The 19,197-nt window shown below is 38.1% G+C and overlaps 1 protein-coding gene across 1 annotated transcript in view; it reads right to left on the bottom strand.

Moving 5' to 3' along the window:
• The window catches only part of FAM135B (family with sequence similarity 135 member B), a 131,298-nt gene extending 114,607 nt beyond the window's left edge, over positions 1-16,691 (bottom strand). The window contains exon 1 of the mRNA XM_005145497.4: positions 16,601-16,691. Within this exon, the coding sequence (XP_005145554.2) occupies positions 16,601-16,677 (77 nt within the window). The 5' untranslated portion in view covers positions 16,678-16,691. The remainder of the gene's footprint in view (positions 1-16,600) is intronic.
• Positions 16,692-19,197: the final 2,506 nt, after the last annotated feature.

Here is a 19,197-nt window from a genome sequence, read left to right as displayed (position 1 = left end):
TGAAAAACCTGACATTGTGATAATCTCAGAGAGATAAGTAACCCTTAACTATTCAGGGTGCAAAGAAGAGGCACTCTATAGCAATCATTTAATAGATATTAAATGAGCTGAATATTCCTGAAAGTCATCCTTTTTCTTTCTTAATACAATCTTTTGTATTACATCTTTTTTACTGTAAGACAAATATGGTGTCTCATGAGAGTTCTAAAGTGTTTTTATACTGCTTGTAAACAGAAATGGATAAACAGAAGATGATAGCCAGGAAATAGCTTCTCAGAGCCCATTACTTTAAAACATATACATTTTTTTTTTTCCAATCTCAGAACTTCCCAGAAGATTGAAAGCCAACGTAACTTTTAAACAGAGATGCAAACTGACTGGGGACAGATGGGTATGTCTAACCCAGGAGGCCAAGGAGAGATTTTTCACTTAATTCATAGGCTGATAATTGTCTAATCACAAATCAATACAAAACCTGAGTATCTTCTAGGCGCTGACCTTGAACTAGTTTCCAAAGGAAGGGAGTTTGTGGACTTGAGCAAAGTGAACATGCAGTGCGATCTGGCACTCAGTGACTCATGATCCCAGGACAAGTTATGACAATTAGACCATCCAGTAGATCCTTAAATTCTGCTGTTACTGAATCTGTTGGTTCAAATATCTGAAGTGTCAAGTTGAACATTTCTTATGGAAGAAAGTCATGCAGAAGAGTCAATTGCATGGTCTCAGTGTAAAACTTGATTTCTACCATGATTATGCCTGTAGCTCTTGCCATTTCAGAATGCTGTCCTGGTCTATGATCCCAGCCAACCATTGCTTTGGCACTGATCTACCATCACTGGATTTGAGTTTGATCATGGATGGCTGACTGGTAGAACAAGGAAAAGAGAAGAGCCACATTACCATACTGAGACTACAAATTGCTTTCCACCAAGGCCTGACATTTACAGGAGCCCCAGTGGAATTCACACACACTGCTGCCTCTTCTCCCCATAGCAATCTGGTGTTACGGTCCCCATTTCACATCACTGACCCAGCACCTGAGATCTCTACTCTGCTCAGATACATCAGCACGTGAGAGGTAGAAGCATCTGGCAATAGCAGACAGTGCACAAAGTTGCATAAAACTGAGTTCAGTGATGACAGATCAGTACCAGAGCAAAGAGAAATTCAAAACAGCCACCCATCCTAAATTCAGAGAATTCAACATTTCTGAGTCCAGTGGAATTCTTAAGGTACCTGCCAGAAAACAGAAATTTACCTCAGAAGTACAAAGACACTGCTTCAGTGGCTCCTGCTGAAGTGAAGGTGTTTTGGGGGGATTGTATTTTTTGCATTCAAATCACAAAATCATAGAACCATAGAATACCTTGAGTTGAAAGGGACCCATAAGGATCATTGAGTCCAATTCCCTACTCCTCACAGGACTACCTAAATCTAAACCATATGACTGAAAACATCATCCAGACAATCCTTGAACTCTGATGGCTATTTCCTAAGATGTCTCAGGTGAGTTTCAAAGAGGGATTTCTTCCTGTTCTGCTTTGGAACTTGATTGCTAGAACTCTTTGCCACTCATTTTTATCATGTTAAATAGTATGGGGCTTGCAATGGTTTAGTTCTTTTTAAGATGAGGTTCTTAATTCAGAGAGTCAGCCTGATTTATATGGGTAACTTCTATGAGATGTAAACACAGGTTATGACTGTGTCCTACATGCAACAAATAAATAAACCAAAACAAACCAACAAACAAAAAGCAGCATTCCCTATTCTAAAAGACTAAAGATCTCAGTACAGAATCAGAAACAAACACTAACAGCTAGGAAATGTGGGCACTTTTCAGTGTTTCATGATTCAAACATGGAGCAAAAACTGTACAGTTTTTGTACAAATGGAGCATTAGTCTTTTTGATGTTGCACAACTCCATAAGGCAATAGAAAGAAAGCGATATGCCTGAAAACTGTAAAGGAAATAATACAACCCCTTGGCTCCTATTACTAACATTTTCTAGGACTAGAAGTGGATTTTTTAGCAAAAAAGAAATTAGAGTTTCAGTGTCAGGCAGGAAAGGAGAAAATATTTATGAGAAATATTTACGAAGATGTAGAACATGAAGAACGACTGCATAGAAATCAGGACTTATTGGAGCCTGTATATCTAAACCAGCAAATTCCAGTCCTTGCAAAACAGCTTGAAAACCACTGGCAATAGATAGATAAATAAAAAATTAAGGAACTGGCAGAATGATTAAAACTTACAGTAACATTAAAGCCTTCTGGGATGCTTAGAGAATACGAGGTAGAATTTCTGCAAGCAGAAGTAAAATAGAAAATGGATGAATACAGTAGGGTTTTATTAGAAAAGGAGAAACCCACCAAGAATTTACAGCTTGTGATAAAGAAACAGAGAAACTGGTAGCTCAGATACAAGACCTGTAGAATAGTGGTACTAAGGCTACAAGACTGACAGCTAGTTGGAACTACTACAGAAAATTTAGAAAGTGGAAACTGAGTTAAAACAAAATGAAGAAAGATTACAACGGCAACAGTACTATACCCTGATTCAGATGCCTCCTGTGCTGCTTAAATTCGATGATACAGGCCATGGCAGGGAATCGCTGCTCCGGGCCTGCAGCACCTCCTGCCCTTCTTCCTCCTCCGCCCTCCCTTGGTCCTGAGCTGGGGCCGCTGGAGCCGGCATGGAGCAGCCCCGGCCTCTCCTCACAGAGGCCTCCCTGTAGCAGCATGGCCAGCGCCCGGGCACGGACACCCCTTACACTGTGCTCCACAGTGATCCTTCAGCTTTCCTTTTCCCGGAAACACTGTTTTTAATGGTCAGTTTAAACGATTTAACCATTTAAATGATTAGATGAAGACCCTCCAGATATCAGACACAGGCGCATTTCTCCCACACCAGCTCTGGGGATGACCAAATCAGTGCACATCAAAGAAATCACCTTTCTCCTCCTCCCTCCTTTTCTTCGTTTTTAGTTTCTGCATTAGATTTTCTTTCCTACTCTTTGTCAGGGAATGGGACATCTCTATTTCCACCCAGTCAATCCACATTCATTAATTGTTGAATGTGGGAGCTTACAGAAATGTACCTGTTTTTCTCACTGCAGTGAGCACTGACTGGACTTTGCCCTTCCAAGAAGGGTGACTACTCTCGTCTAAAAGTATACTCAGTGCTCATTTTCTGTGGAATTAATTCAGCATCAACAACTGCATCATAACCTCTGTTTTTTGTCATTATGAGTCCTCTCTCCTTTACAGAAAATCAGTACAGAGAGGTGAAAAGTTTTCAGTCCCAACTGCGTCATGAATCTGCCCCCCCTCTGCTAAAACTCTGATCTAATTTTTGAGCTATTCCTAAAAATCTTTATATTAATCATGCAAGAGCTCACAAAAAATTGTGGCCTGGTAAGTAATTCCCTACCCATCTCACAGACCCCCTATCCAGTCTGCATCTGTCTTCCCAGTTTGTCTACAGGGGGAGGCTGTGAGGAAGAATGTTGAATGCTTTTCTGAAGTTCAGTTTTACATCTGTTCAGTCAAGGCCTATGCAAACTCCTTTCAGAGGAGACAGAGCTGCTACACTTTTCTGCAGTCTTTTCTGTAGTCTTTTCTGTAACGTAAGTCAAACCATACCTAAGTCCAGCTCCCTCCCATGTCTGAGATCATCTGCAACTTTAATCTTTTCTGCACTTATCCATATGGTATTGTTCTCACTCCTGCTGAGGCTGTTCCTGTTTTCATCAAATAAAAATATCATCTGGATCTCAGATCAGCATCGTATATTAGGCATTAGCAGAAGAAAGAATAAAAACTCAGGACTCAACTGACATAAGTAAATTCACTGTCGTGAAGATAAACATTGTTATTTTTCTAACTCTTTATCCTATTTCAGAACATAATGACTCACCTAACTTGTTCTGTACATTCATTATGTGCCAAATAAACTGGACTTTTGAATTTCAGGCTGCAAAGCAAAACACGCAAACATTTGGTCTGATATAACACTAAAGACAATCCAGACCCACTCTCTTTGGATCTGAATTGTCATGCCAGCATTTAAGATATTGATGACAGATATGTGAATTCTTCTATCAAACTTATGAGATCTTCCATAGGAGCCAGGACTCCTCAAGGCTATATCACAGGTGAATTTAAAAAAGATATCAGATGGTGCCTCAATCTGTAAACTTTATATTTCATTATTGTTGAATAAATGTAAATTTCATCTAGGCAATAATTCTGGCAGCAGCCTCGTCTTAAGAATATTCTCTCCTCATGAGGAGCATTGTAAGAGTATTGATGAAGTAAGATTAATCTGTGTATTCTTTCTCCAACCAAATTCATCATCTACCTTGAAGCACTGAAGTCTCACTGACTTCTATTAACTGTATTCCTCCTATCATTAACCTCTGACAGGAATTGCAGTCCCTGAAGTCAGTGTACTTTGTAAGTTTCTAATTTGGCTAACAGAGATTTTTGCAAAATATAGGATGCCATCTGACACTGGGTTAATCTTTGGATTGGAGCATCCTAATAGCACAGTGTCTTTCTGCAGGTGTCGAGTAGGTTTGACCATCAACTAGTTTTGCAGAGGTGAGAAGCAGAGCAACAGATCAGGAATAACCAAGCATTACTTTAAAGGGGGGAAGCATAAGGAAGTGAGAACGGGGACAAATTTTAATGGCTTCTACTGGCAAGAAGACACAATAGAAAGGTAAAATCTCAGTCATCAGCTGAAAGACCATGGAAGTAAACCAGGTGCTACAAAACTGTGAGTGAGATAATAGAATTTCTCTCAGGCTTTGTAAGAAAGAATGGCAGTGTTAACACAGGAAAGCAGAGTCAGCATGCAAGACATAAATCTTTTGATGTGATGATATATATAGGGCAGTAGGCAACAAACCTTGCAGGAGGAAACCATATTCACACTGAACTGTCACATTCGCTTGTGAAATAGAGAACAAAGACAGATGTCCAAAAGGCACGAATGTTAGATTCTTAGAGAGACCTCACCAACTCAACAAATAGACTGATGTGGGTTTTGATGGGTGCTATTTGCATCAGTTTGAATGTGTAACAATAAAACTGGTCACTGTCCCAGTGTGTGCTTACAGGTGGTGGTCAAGGCCAGGTTAGACAGGGCTTTGTGTGACATGGTCTGATGTAGGTGTTCCTGCCCATGGCAGGTGGATTGGACCCAGGTGATCTTAAGGTCCTTTCCAACCCAAGCTATTTTATCGTTCTATGAAAGCAAGATGTTAGATCCAAAGTGCTACAATGTCAATGAAAGACATTATTTTATTGTTATGAGAAGGCAAAGTACCATTAGTGAGGTCTGTTAGAAGATCGCACATATAGAATCATAGAACAGTTAGGGTTGGAAAGGACCTTAAGATCATCTAGTTCCAACCCCCTTGCCGTAGGCAGGGACACCTCCCTGTAAATCCATGTGTATATGTATATATAAAAATCCATATATAACTCCTACTATATCCATAAGTTTTACAAACATCAAGTCACAAACTAATGTGAAACCTGGTTGCTTTTTATGACTCGTAATGCAATTTTCATTCAATTTTGAACTGTAGCATGTATCAGAGACCAAAGATTTTCAGAGAATACCTATGTAGAAATTAATATGTCAGCTTTAAGTAAGGGAACAAAAATTGTCAGAAGCTCAGGTTTGACAAATATAAAAACCTTATTTTCAGTGCTTACAGATCTTCTATCCATTTCATTCTCTGAGACATTTACCACTGTTTTATTCTCTTAAAACTGCCATTGTATTTAGTCTTCCAATAACTCTGTAAAGGTGGGGAGCACAAATGTATTTTCTTTATCTGCACACAGTTAAGGCAAGCCCTAAATAGGTTTTTTATCCCAAACTGGTAATTTGACCTACTGTCTTAAATTATTAAATTATCAATTTATTAAAATCTGAATGCTTAAGTACTGTGCCCATTGTCAAAAGTAAGAACTTGAGTAAGGTATATTTTCTGTTAAGGGATTTAGCCTTCTTTCTCTATTCAGTGGCTGAACAAACCAGGGCTGCTTTTATCTGAGAATCTTCACACCAGTCATTTTCCTTACGCTTTAGTAGCTTCATAACATCAATTTAATTCTCTCCACTGTTTCACAAAGTTTATCTTGTAAGGAGGATGTGTGAGTCCTGGCAATATCTAAATCAATGAGAATATGTTAAACTGCAGAATATTACAAAATAAATTAAAAATCCACAGCTTCCTCAGCATTTTTGGTGTTGGCTGGCTGCAGACATCACTCCTGTCACATCATAAACTGACTTCCCATTTGTCAGAGGACGTCATTATAAAGATTCATCATGCATAGCAGAACGAGAACAAGAGATTACTGAAAAAGAGTTCATTTTTCAGCTGCATTTTATTTGTAGCACCTTTTCTTGGCAGATGTTATCCTCACAAATGAATGAATGTTCTGAAGTATCAAAGTGGACGCGGATTGACAGGAGAAATCGATCTGCATTTGTTAATGTACTTTTGCTGCAGCAAGCACATTAAGTAATTAAAGTGCTAAAAGAGATCTTCCCTTCCAGACACACAATATACTGAACTCCATTAATGCAAGGACAAAGGCCAACTGTTTTTTTTTCCATTGCAGCTCCAAGTGCACCTTGTCTGCAGTATACACACCATATAGTTTGATTGCATCCATAGAATTTAACTATCTGGTTACATGAACAGCTACTATCTTAAGGCAGCTCTACAAGATGAAGTGTCAAAAAAGAGCAATGATTTTGGGTTCCCAACATAAGCCAGCTGAAAAGTATCTGATCCAGAGATGGTGTACAGGTTTCCATTCTGAACATTAGACTTTGAGAAGTTTTAAGCTTAAAATAAAAGTCAGAGACACTCTGGAACAAACTTTTCCCATGTATAATGATGTTTTCTACTATCACAGCATCTGAGCATTTGTGATTGCATCCTGTTAAGAATAATCTTCTAACATATTACTACTACTCTCATGTTTGTAGGTATAAACCTATGAGCTAGAAGGCTGGTCAAGCCCACCTCAAGAAATCACTCATTCCAGCAAGTAGTAATAGTCATAGATCATCTGGGTGCGGAACAGTTACATTGATATGCACCTTACAAAACTGTGCTGGAATACATGGACGTTATTGCCAAAAGGCAAGATTTCATCCAATGCAGGGCAGGGCAACAGAGCTCAACCACATCTCTTAGCCACTAGGCAATGCTTCCTCTCTGAAAATGATGGGGATAGGGTATTAAGTTAGGGACATAATAATGAAAGAAATTGCTGGTGTGTTTTCTTCAACCCTAGTTTGCATGGAGATTTGATTTTTTTTTCACATGCAATCACTAATACAAAGCTGAAATCAGGCACATGTAAAATCAGAGGGAAAATTCTGGATAACATGGTTATTTAAAACAAACACATGTTAGAGAGCCCAGAAATGTTATATTAATTTGAGAGCTTATGAGTACTCCAAATGTCGCTTTATCACTTCTCAACACATATGGACCAGATTCACCACTTGTTCTACTCCCATTTGGTGCCCATGTAGCACAACAAGAACTGGCTGAGTCATATGTCGAGAAAGAGTGTGCTCACTTTACTTCAGTTACCCTTCACACATCGGAAGACAGCTGATTTTTCTTGGTCATGAACACCAGAATGATAACTAGTCATTAAAACAACTTATTTAAAAGCACACATGGCACAGCACTCAGCAAATTGGCATCTGTTTAGTCATCGGTATAAGGGAAAAAAGGTTTAAGTATAATCTAGTGAATCAATACATTCACTTCCTGGCTTTCTGATCTAGTCTTGTTAAAGTTGTCTCAACTTTTTCCCATCTGTAGAATATAAACAACTAGACTTAAAAAAGACATTTTTAAGGATCGGTAAAGGTTGTAAAGTGATTTCTGATCCAAAGCTAAATGATGATAAAACTTATGCAGAACAAAATGTGGTATAGACACTCTGAGTACCCAGGTGGACAGCTTTGTACACACCAGGAAAGTTCAGAAGTCAGGAGGTAAGGGTACAGACAGGGAAAGCTTTGTTCTTGCTCCTGGAAGACGAACATTAAAATATAACAAACAGACAGTGCTAGCTAGGAGGAATGTTATGCAAACAGATGGGATCCACTCTCCCAGGAAATAGAATGCAAGGTGTGATGTTAGATAAAATTCTTGGGTAAAAAATATAGTTAAAAAAAAAGAAACTAAAATGAAACTTCTGGGATTTAGCCAGCTTTTAATACTCATTAGTCACTAACCTGGAAGACAGCTCATTCTATCATTTATAACATTAAAAACTGACCATCATAAGATTTTCTTCAAAGCTTTTGGGTAACTGGGCAGTGCTTTGCCCATTTTTATGACTCCATTTCATAAAACAGAAATATTTCTACAAGCAGAGATCCTTAATTTAAAGTATTATTCACTGGAATATCACAGAGTAGCTTTGATCACCCTTAAGAGAGTTAATTAAGCTTTCAGTTCAGCAGAGCAAAGGTTTTCATTCAATGGGCTAAAATCATGTCTTTGGGGTGAATTTCTGCTTCAACCAGTAGAGTTTGTACAAAAAGTGGTTACTTTTCTTTTGTGGGTCTTGAAGAGACATCTGTGATCTTCGTTAATGCACTCAGGTCTAACTTTTAGCCTCTGAATATTTGTGCTTAATGATGACACAAAGCCCATAATCTCTTAGAAGCTGTTGGCACTAAGTGCAGCATTGAAAACTGGGGTTCTTCAAGGTTGTGATAAATTTGTTGAGGAATTGAACCCAGCAACATCAAGACCCTAAGTGTGGAGCATTGCATATAGATGCAAAGCAAAACTTTATTTTAAAACTGCATTTCTCAGCTAAAATAACTTTTTAATCTTAATCAAATAAACCTATTTCATGCTCTATGCTAAATAGCTAGATGGATTACTGGAGACCATGGTGCTGACAGTAAATCACTAAAACATAGTGTCTACTGCATGGACTATAACTAAGTGATGCAGAAGGAAGCTGCACAGGGTTGTTTCTGTGCCAAGGTAGGCTATGATCGTGCTCATCCTAGAGAATCATCCAGGCTGGAAGGGAACTTGGGTGGTCTCCAGCCCAATGCCTGCTCAAAGCAGAACCAATCATTGAATTTAGACCAAATTAATCAGGATTATGGCCATTCAGGTCTCTGAAACTTCCAAGGATGGAGATGCCCCAACCTCTCTGGACAGCAAATTCCAGAGCTTAACTATTCTCACTGAATTTATTCTTCTTCCTTTGCAATCAGGAACTGTAGGAAGGGACCAGGTCTAGCTGTTTTTTCAACAGCTTGTCCTATATTTAAACACAAGATTTGCTGCTGGTGATTATGCCATGCTTCCTCTAGGGATACGCACAATGTGTAACAATGTGATAACACATTCTGAACAGAGATAACTTCATCTGCCTCAATTAGTTGCTGTTTGCAAAGTGCTTCAGAGAGGAAAAGTGCCAGAAAAGCTGCAAAGCACCACAATCACCCTCACATGAAAACTTGGAGACTAACTTCCCACTCCCTAAAAATTGCTTGCAAGGAACACAATGTTTTTTGAAGCATCTCATAGTTACTTTATTAGCAGAGCTGCTCATTCAGCAATTTCTGGCACCCTCTTTCATTTAAAATAATTTCAATCACTCAGTCTATGCTGTTGTCATTTCTGGCTTGTTCAAGTTCCCTGTTTTAAAAATGTGTCACTTCATTTGTTCTTAAGTAATAAAATGCTGCAATGCATAAACATACATCCTTTTGCAAGCCTGAGGACTTAGACTCCCTTCCCCTACACATAAACACACACACACAGAGCTGATTGATTCCTAGTGAATAGACACAGGTCCATCTAGAAACTCCTTGAATTAGGATCTGCAGTCAACATTTGAATTGCAGGTCTGTATAAATCATGTTAGGTGAAAATGAAGCACCTTTCTGACATAATTCACTCAGAAACTCATCAAAGCAGCAATGTAAATGTCACTTGGATGAGGGTGGCATTTGCTTTCCTTAGAGAGGATGGTATCCCAGTGTTAAGGGGCAAAGGTTTATTTTTTGGTCAACCAAAAAAACAGGTAAGTTTGGGTTTTTCTTCTTTTCTCTTCTTTCCACTCTTCCAGCACTGATTACCAACAAAGGATTGTTTAACAAGGGATCAGAACCTGGAGTTGATATTTTCAAAATACTTTTTAAAACTAATAAATATGAAATTATATTTTGAAGCTTTGGGATACAACCTTCCATGGTTTTCATAGCAACCAGGAGAGTTAAAAGGTTAATTTTAAATAGTACAGGAGTTTCTTCACTAATTGGCTGACTTCAGGAAATGGGGCTTTATGGGAAAGGGGTAGGACCAGCATCAGAAACACAGACATTGCCAAAGGCTCAGCTACAAATTCTGGCACAGAGATCTGACTAAAAATATTATTGTTTAAGGTTAGGTATTACAATGAAGCTTCTTTGGAGGCATGAGTTACTGAGACGCATTGCTTGCCAGCCTCTAAATCAGAGAAGACACAATCCAACAAGCTGGTGGAGAGACTCCCATTGTTGAAGTGGTTTTGAAAAAGGCTATAGAAGCTCGATTAACATAAAATACCACATGGGTTTAACTGATTTACTGAGTATTTAACAGTCTTAAAATCCGAGGCTGGAAGAGCAGTGAAAACCCTGTATTTTCTGAGATGTGGATCACTGTATTTACTTATTTGGCTATCACAACCCAGTACTGACAAGATCACCACAAAGCATCCATTCTGCTATGGTACTGGCTTTGTCTAAACATCCAAAATTATATAACTTTCCGTACTTACAAACATGTTCATAAACACTCCAGCTGACAAGCTTTTTCTTTTATTTTTAACCTCATTCTGTATGTGATTCTTATATGATACTTATCACTAATATCTGAGCAACCCTCAATATTACTTCCACAAAGACCAGTGTCTGTCATATGATTTTCCTTTTATTCACTCCTCTTTGATAGAAAGAGTATTATTCTCTGCTTTCTACACCAGTTTTCTATATGATGTGGTGTCCAGCATGCTCACGGCAGCCTGTGGGGCTCAGGAGATAATGCGCAGTATTTTGTATCAATTCCCTCATTATGACATTTCTGCAGCTCAGGACAACTGACATCAAGGCATCAGAGGGTATCTCCTAGGCAAACAGAAGTAATAGGCATATCAGTCATACCTGTTATGGTTATTAACAGCAAGCAGCCTAAGGACAGTCACAAGCTGAGGGCTTGACAGACTAGTTATGCATACATGTGTATATGTTTATAAATACATCTACTTTTTATCTAAGGATAGTGAGCCATACTCTACAAGAAGCTGTCATCTAACTGTTAACTTGTGCCTTGCTTAGATTCACCTTTCTTTTCTCTGCTATGCACTGAACCATCGTAGTGTGATACACTTATATGCAACAGATGGATATGAATATTCCCTGCATAAAGTTATCACTAAATAAGTAAAATATACACCATCTGGTTAAAGTACAGCCATCAAAATGGCAGAAAACACAGAAAGGGAACTGACCACAGTAGGTCACAGAAGAGAGAGCTCCAGAAGGCAAGGCACAGTTTTCATCACTGTACACTAGCTGTATTTCAGAAAGGACACACTAAAGTTCCCTGCCACATCTAATATGTGAAACATCTCAGGGTCCAGAGTGCTAGTTGTCCAGGGACCTTATCTATAAATCTAGATTGTATTAACTCTGTGATATTGCCTTAGTTAGTCAACCTATTAAATGACTTGGAGTTGGCCTTTAGCTCAGTTCCATGTACATATAAAAGCGACACAGAAACTTACCTGATGTGCTTAGGTTAAGATGAGTCAGAGTATTGCTTATTTGAAGGAGAAACATTATTTCCAGATACAAGAGAATCCTGCTTTTGACTGATTATTTTGATCATCAGTCAACAGATTTTACTGAGATGCTGATCTTCATCTGCAGAACAGCCTCAGATTTTAGGCTCCACTCTATTTAGTTTCAGTCTTTTTCCCTGGCACTGGAGATCCCACATCTCTTCAGTAGATATGGGGTGCCTGAAAATTAAAGATGGCTACACTAACTAACCAAATGAGAGAATTGTCTTCATCAGATCTTATGAAAATAACTTATCATACATGATTCTCCTGAAGTTGAACATTTGCTACACTTGGGGAGATTGTTGTTTGGCTTACTGACCACCAGCACCACAACTGCATTCATAAGTATGGGTTTGTGCTTCACTATTTTCAATCCTGTCAATTCAATGCAGCAAGTTCTCAGTCTGAAAAAAGGCATATTGTTATGAAAAAGTAACAAGATTTGCCTCTGTTCTAGACTTTCAGATCATAGAATCAGCTAGGTTGGAAAAGACATTTAAGATCATGAACACCAACCCCAGGACTGACAAGTCCACCACTAACCCATGTCACTAAGGGCTTGACACTGTACCTCAAAGACTCCCTGTCCTAACGGACAACAGATGGAAGTAACAGCTGAACCCCTGGATGCATTTTCAAGGTATCCATCCTGACAAGAAATGCATTGGTTCATTGCTGAACTCCAGTTTTCTGAGGAAAGGAGCTGCTTCATTTTGTCTCTGAAGGCAAGACTTCATGACAAGTACAGAAACACCATTGTCCATGTAAGCAACAGGGATGTTTTACCACATAAAGAGAAGACCCTGTTGAGAAGACCCTGTTTTCAGCAGCTCTGAATGTTACTGATACTTCATCTGATACTTGCATGGTTTTGTAAACTCTGAGAGCACCAATCTTTTCCCCAGTGCAAAGTTGCATTCATTTAGAAGAAGCTGGATATCATTTTTTGACTCATTTATATTCACCACCACACCTTACACACATAAACCACCAGCGTGTCAGACACCTACAAATTGCAGCCTGGAATCTGAAGAATGATAAGACTGATAAGTAGTTGATCCATTCATGTGATTGGTAACTAATGACTTATCATGGTTTATAATACATCCTTCACAAAATCCTAGTGCTATTAAGTCAATGTTTTACCTTCTTTGTGCCTTCTATTCCCTCACTGACTCCAAAAGTTGCTTGCTTTGTGAACACAGTAGTTGTGGGTTGCTGGTCTTTTTTTCTCTTTCTAATAGGTTTTGAAAAGCTTTAAGAAAAAAAGGGTGCAGAAGAATTGCTTCTAACTGAAGTGGACAGATCAATTAATTGGTCTCTGGCAGTCAGGGATAATTTTATTTCCTACTTTATTAAGGAAAATCAGAATCAGATAATTTCACTAGAGAAAATATGTCACCAGTTATTAAGCAGCACACAATGGAGAGAATTAAGGAGAGAAAACTTGAAAATGTTTTCCAGAAATTGCATTACTTATGAGTCAATCTTTAGAACTCTGGCATCAAACAGCGTTGCAAACCCTTTGGTTTGACCAAAGAAAAGCTTCTTTTCCCCCCTGTAGTAGCACCTACAACATTTAACCTTTGATGTCTATAAATACTGACACTTGCAGTTGAGCTTCAGAGCATAAATTTAACACTAATTGACTGAAGTAAACTACCTGCAACACAAAATGTGCTGATGACTGTTCCTGTTACATATGCCAGAAACATATAACCATAACATATATTTTTTAAAAATCATTACTTTTGTATCACAGTCTCTTTTCAGTATTAACCATTCATGCAGGTTAAGAGATTCAAATATCACAAGGTACTATTCAGATAGATTAAGAAGCTTCCATTTCTTGTGCAGAGGGAAAGGTGCAACTGGCTGTGTGTGCATACAGAATTCAAAATAGCTTCCAGTGCAATCAAAACTAGAACAAGACCATTACTGAAGGCCTTGCATTTTAAAGCACTTTTACTCTGTGGCTTACAGCCAGTGGATCGTGTTCTTAATCAAGTTTTACTATTAACCATCACCTAATGGCTTCAGAAAGGCTGATTCTCCCAGGATTCTTTTGCTAAATGTGTTGATTTATTCATTCCTTTATTCACATGGAGTGCTCTTCTCCAGAGGGCTCACTGCTGGCACAGACACACTCTCCCTAAAGGCACTGTCTTTAGGACAGTTAGCCAAGACTGAGTGTTTTGGAAAATACCGTCCTTATTTATGCATAGGTTCACAGTTCCAACCCAGGAATTTCAGCCTTCTGTCAGTAAGGCAGGCAGTAGCAGGACTGTTATGTATTTGTGGAGATACATAATCAGGTTTTTTATTATGATTATTTTTATTTTGGTTTTGTACCAAAGTATCAAAAAGAAGAGTAAGTTACATAAATTATTATTAATACTGCTAGCAATTAATAATGTTAATTATTAATACTGTTAATCATTATTAATACTGTTAAATCAACATGTTAATAATACTGGTTTTATTGTTAAAAACCCTAACATGTTGTGTTCTCATAGAAATTAAGATTCACTTGATCTCTGCTTCTGTGCTGATGGACAACCTTTTATAAATCACCTTTCTGGCCTTCAGCAAGACAGAGTGATATTGACTCAGTTTACAAGGCACTAAAAGAAGAAAAACACTAGTTAAATAGAAAATACCATCATTATTACTTCTACCACCTTCTCTTCTGGGGAGATCATAAATCAATCCAAGATATCCCAGATGTCTATAGTGAATACCAACAATGGCAATAGGGGAAAACAATAAAAGTGTGCTCAAGTTAAAATGATATTTGGCAAGCTCATCTACTCCTTTTCTTCACACTTCCATACTACAGTGATAGTGGCTGCCGAGTAGATGAAACCAACCAAAGAACCCTGATTGTAAAATCTGAGACACAATAAAAGATTTAGTTGGAAATGCAAACATTAAAACTATATGTGTACACTATATAAATGTAATAGTGTGCAGGATACATAGAAAAATAACTGTAAACAAATTAATGCAGTATAGCATGTAGTACTGTGTGTTTGGAATATTAATCAGTAAAGCAAGGTAAGCACCAGTGGGGAAAAAAGCAAGGGTAATTACGAACTCATTATTATGACAGCAGAATATATTAACTGTGTTAGTGGTAGGTTTACCCCACACCAGAGATTTGATGTGACTGTCAAAGCCAACAAAAGCACTTTATGGAAATTATAGAATTCAAAAGCAGACTAATATGACAAAAACCAGGCAGCCCATCACAAGTGACATCTAAAGTGGGAGGATTCCTGGCTAACCTCTATACATCCTTCCATCTAAGTCCACGGCAATCACTGAACCCACAGATGAGTGTTAATTTTCAAATGTGAGGAAGATCAAAGACATTTACATGCATCACCAGAAACCAAGAAAAAAAAGCTATACCTAGAATTGTCTTCTAAGTTGATAAAGACCAGAAGACACAGGAGGGCTCTTTTATAACTCAGATAAACCAAACAACTCAAGCAAAGAGCACTTTATGCATGTGTGTATATATATATATATAAAGATACATAAAGATATATATACATATATGACAAGTACTTGGTATAGTCAGAATGCTTTCTAACATAAAGTTGGTGTTTATTCACTTGAAGACGTGAACAGAATGACAGATGCCAGCTGTTAAAACAAAATAGAGCTATGTTTCCTTCATTCAAGTTCACAGCATCTTTCCCACATAACTCATGACAGTAAAAACACATAACAAGAAGCCTGTATACAGACAGAAAAGAACTCTACCTAATCTATTCCAATATTTGAAACAATTCCATGGTTTCCTTGCAGGAAATTGTGTTTTTGATGAGCAAATCTGCTGTGAACTACCCCTGTACCAAGCTAAGGCTTAAAAGAAAGTGTTTAGGGCTCTGTATTCATCAGTCCTCATAAAGTAAAGAAAATATGACTTCACTAGACCCACTCTTGTCCATGAAGTACCTTCTTTTGACCTATCTGAGTCTTCTGGTCTCCTCAAAAAGTGTTTCTTTATCTTTTCTTTTCCTCACTGAATAACACACGGAAAATACAATATGCAAGAAGAGTAACAACTTACACTTGCTCAGGCTTCTCCACAGCCACCAGGTTGTTAAAAAAACTATCAGGAACAGTGGTGCGAAAGAGTAGGGCAAATTAAGTAAAGCAGAAATTGCACATGTTCTTCTTACTTAGGGGGATGTGAAAAAACAACATATCCACCAGAAACAGAGCTTTAGGAAAACATTATTTATTTTCCCTTGTGAAATAGTGGGATTTAGCTAATTTCATTAAAAGAACATAGCCATTAGGTTTATGACCCTAAAATGAACATGTTTTCTTTATAGTACAATACAGCTATAATTTCACACAGGCTCAAAACCAGGCCAGAAGCATTTAAAGCAGCTATTGTACTTATATCTGAACAGATGCTTAAAGTAATTTGGAGCATTACAGCATTGTATTACAAAAACAAGTCAGTCAGTCTGACTTTATAGTGAAAGTAATGTACATTGATCTTCCTTGACAGCAATGAAAGCCCAATGACATCCTTCCCTGCCCTGGAGATTGCATGAAATAAAACTGCATTTGGCAGAAAAGAACCTGTTTTGCAGTTTAACTCTTTTCTGTGAACTACTCATGTGTTATCAGCTGTAAATTAATGGAAACATCAACTCACCCTCTCTGGAAGAGGTCCACATTATGAAATTTGTGTAGCTCCACAGAAAACTCGACCGTTCCCTGGACCTCAGACATGATTTTTTTCAGGTCATCACCTAAACAACACATATATAGAGGCATTATGAGCATTTGAATTATTTTGCTTAACAAACCCATGAATGGATCACTACTTTTTGTTCAGCATCTTTGGGTTCATGCAAAGCTTGAAATTGACTGAAATCAACTGGAACCTTTCCAGTAACATCGTTGGGCTCCATCTTCAGGAAGACTTGCTAAAAGCCAGATCAAAGCAGTAATTAAGAGAGGTAAAAAGTCTAATTAAGCCTGAGGACAGAATGATAATATTATGCAAAGTATAAGAAGCAAAAAGTAAATAACATATTATGTGCAAGAATCTCAGAGCAAATTTTAATTAACTCTCTTGCTACTCTCATATGGGAAATTGATTTTTTCCTTCCTATTTTATCAAATGGCAGATATCCAGGATCAGCACAGCTCATTTCTATAAAAGCACAGGCCCAAAAGACAAAAGCCTTAGACAGATGAGAGCAAGAATTCAGCTGTCACTTTTTTTTGCCTCTTTCCATGGCTTAACAAAAGTCCCAGAAGGGAAGCTTCTGAAGAAATATGAATAATTTAAACATTAATGAAGGAAAGAGATTATTCTAAGGAAAATGATGGCAATCAAAGCACCTAATAGGCCACAACAGTCAGACCACAATTTGAAGTGTTACAGCCACTTACAGATAATATCTCATAAGTTCATCAAATCAGAATAATACAGGTTGGAAGGGACCTCAAGGAATCTTTGCAAAAGTACATTTCCAAACAAGTCCTATTTAATACACCACTGTAAACCCTCAAAATCCCCTTAATTGCAGCAGAGGAAAGCCAAAGGCTTTTACAGATTTTGGACAGGTTTTGAATTTTCTGTTTACTTTTTCCTCCTTTCCTCCCCTCAAGTTTACTTCTGGCAATCTGCAAGCTGTCTGGAAACCGCCCGTAGCATCATAGATCTCTACAGATAGAGATCAGATTTCTTTAACACTTTCAAAAGCATCATTTCTGTAGCTGTTTGATAGCAGCCAAGAACAAACTCTGAGGATGACCCATGTCAGGGCTTCTAATAATTGCCCTGAGACATAGGTGCTTTAAGTGTACATACAGCTCAGACTGCCAAGCGAAGAATTTCTCCATATGTACTAATCAGTAATTTCCATGGCACTCAAAGATTTGACTGCTTTTTCCAATGAACCAGGAATGAAGAGGACATTGATATATGAAGTCCTCAGATAAGCATTAGGCTGTAGCTTTCTGATAAGTCTCAGTGCTCACTCTTGATTAGTAATTTTCCAACTGACTGGCTTATTACACTGATTATTTTAAACTATGTTTTAATTCTGGCTGTCCTCTCAAGTACTGCTATTTTTCAAAAAGAACTCATGCCAGAGTTAAAAGGTTGTTGATTTTTCATTCAAAACCAGTGCAGATGTTGACTTTGGAATGACAAGAGTGGGATATAAGATGAACGCAATATATGTAATACACATCTATAACTATGAGAAAGAAAAGTATAATGCTCTATTCCTGGCAGTGTTCAAGGCCAGGTTGGACAGGGCCTTGAGCAACATGATCTAGTGTGAGGTTTCCCCATCTGTGGCAGGGGGTTGGAACCAGATGATCTTAAGGTCCTTTCCAATCCAAACCATTCCATGATTCTATGATAATTGCTAAGCTATCCATCTGGTTCTCTAATACACCTCCAAGGTAAGGAACTCTGCATTAGCCCATGTTAGGCATGATTTAGGAGCAGTGAAGGAAACTTGAAACTTGACAAAGTGCTATTCTTTTTTTCTTTCCTTATTTCAACAGGAATAAGACTAATTCTTTCTCCTTTCACCTTTCTGCAATCGTTTCTAAGGAGCTGTATATTGTTTATAAGGAATGTGTATGACACATCCACCTGGTTATGTGCGTTACAGTCTCGTCTCAGTGTGCAGTATCAAAGCAAAGCAGACTGCGTTTAGGAAGCCAAGAGAAAACCACACAATGTTACAAAGCAATACTCTGACAAGTTATTAGCCTCAAGGAGAGTGCTAACTGGAAGAATTGCCTCTGGATAAGTCTGCATGTTGTGCTGAGGCATTTTTCCCTAGACCAAAAGCTCAGGATCAAAGGAAAATACATGCTTTTGAAGACACTAGTTTGAAGAGGAGAGGTGTGAGTGAATGACCACCCAGCTCAGACCAGCACCAATATTGTCAAAGACAGAAAGTATAACATGAAAATAGGGTTAGCTAGGGTAAAAGAAAAAGTAAATGCATAGGAATACATGCAAAGATATTCTCTGTATTTACATTTTATTGTGCATGCTTTATACCTTTTCAGAACAAATGTGGAAGAATTGTCCTAAAAAAAGCCCCAGCTGTTTCTGTAACTTATTTACCTCATTGATAACCAGAACAAAGGAGTAAATAAGTACTACACCAGGCTGGAATTCCATCCACCCCACCAGCATACCAGAGGATCAAAACACACAAATACTACGTCAGATGGCTATATGGACCAAGGCCCCAGGAGAAGGGCACTGTAGGG

The sequence above is a fragment of the Melopsittacus undulatus genome, chromosome 1 (assembly GCF_012275295.1).
Source record: "Melopsittacus undulatus isolate bMelUnd1 chromosome 1, bMelUnd1.mat.Z, whole genome shotgun sequence".
Lineage (NCBI taxonomy): Eukaryota > Metazoa > Chordata > Aves > Psittaciformes > Psittaculidae > Melopsittacus > Melopsittacus undulatus.
Note: the sequence above shows the minus strand (reverse complement) of the source record. Positions and strands in the feature narration are given on the sequence as shown.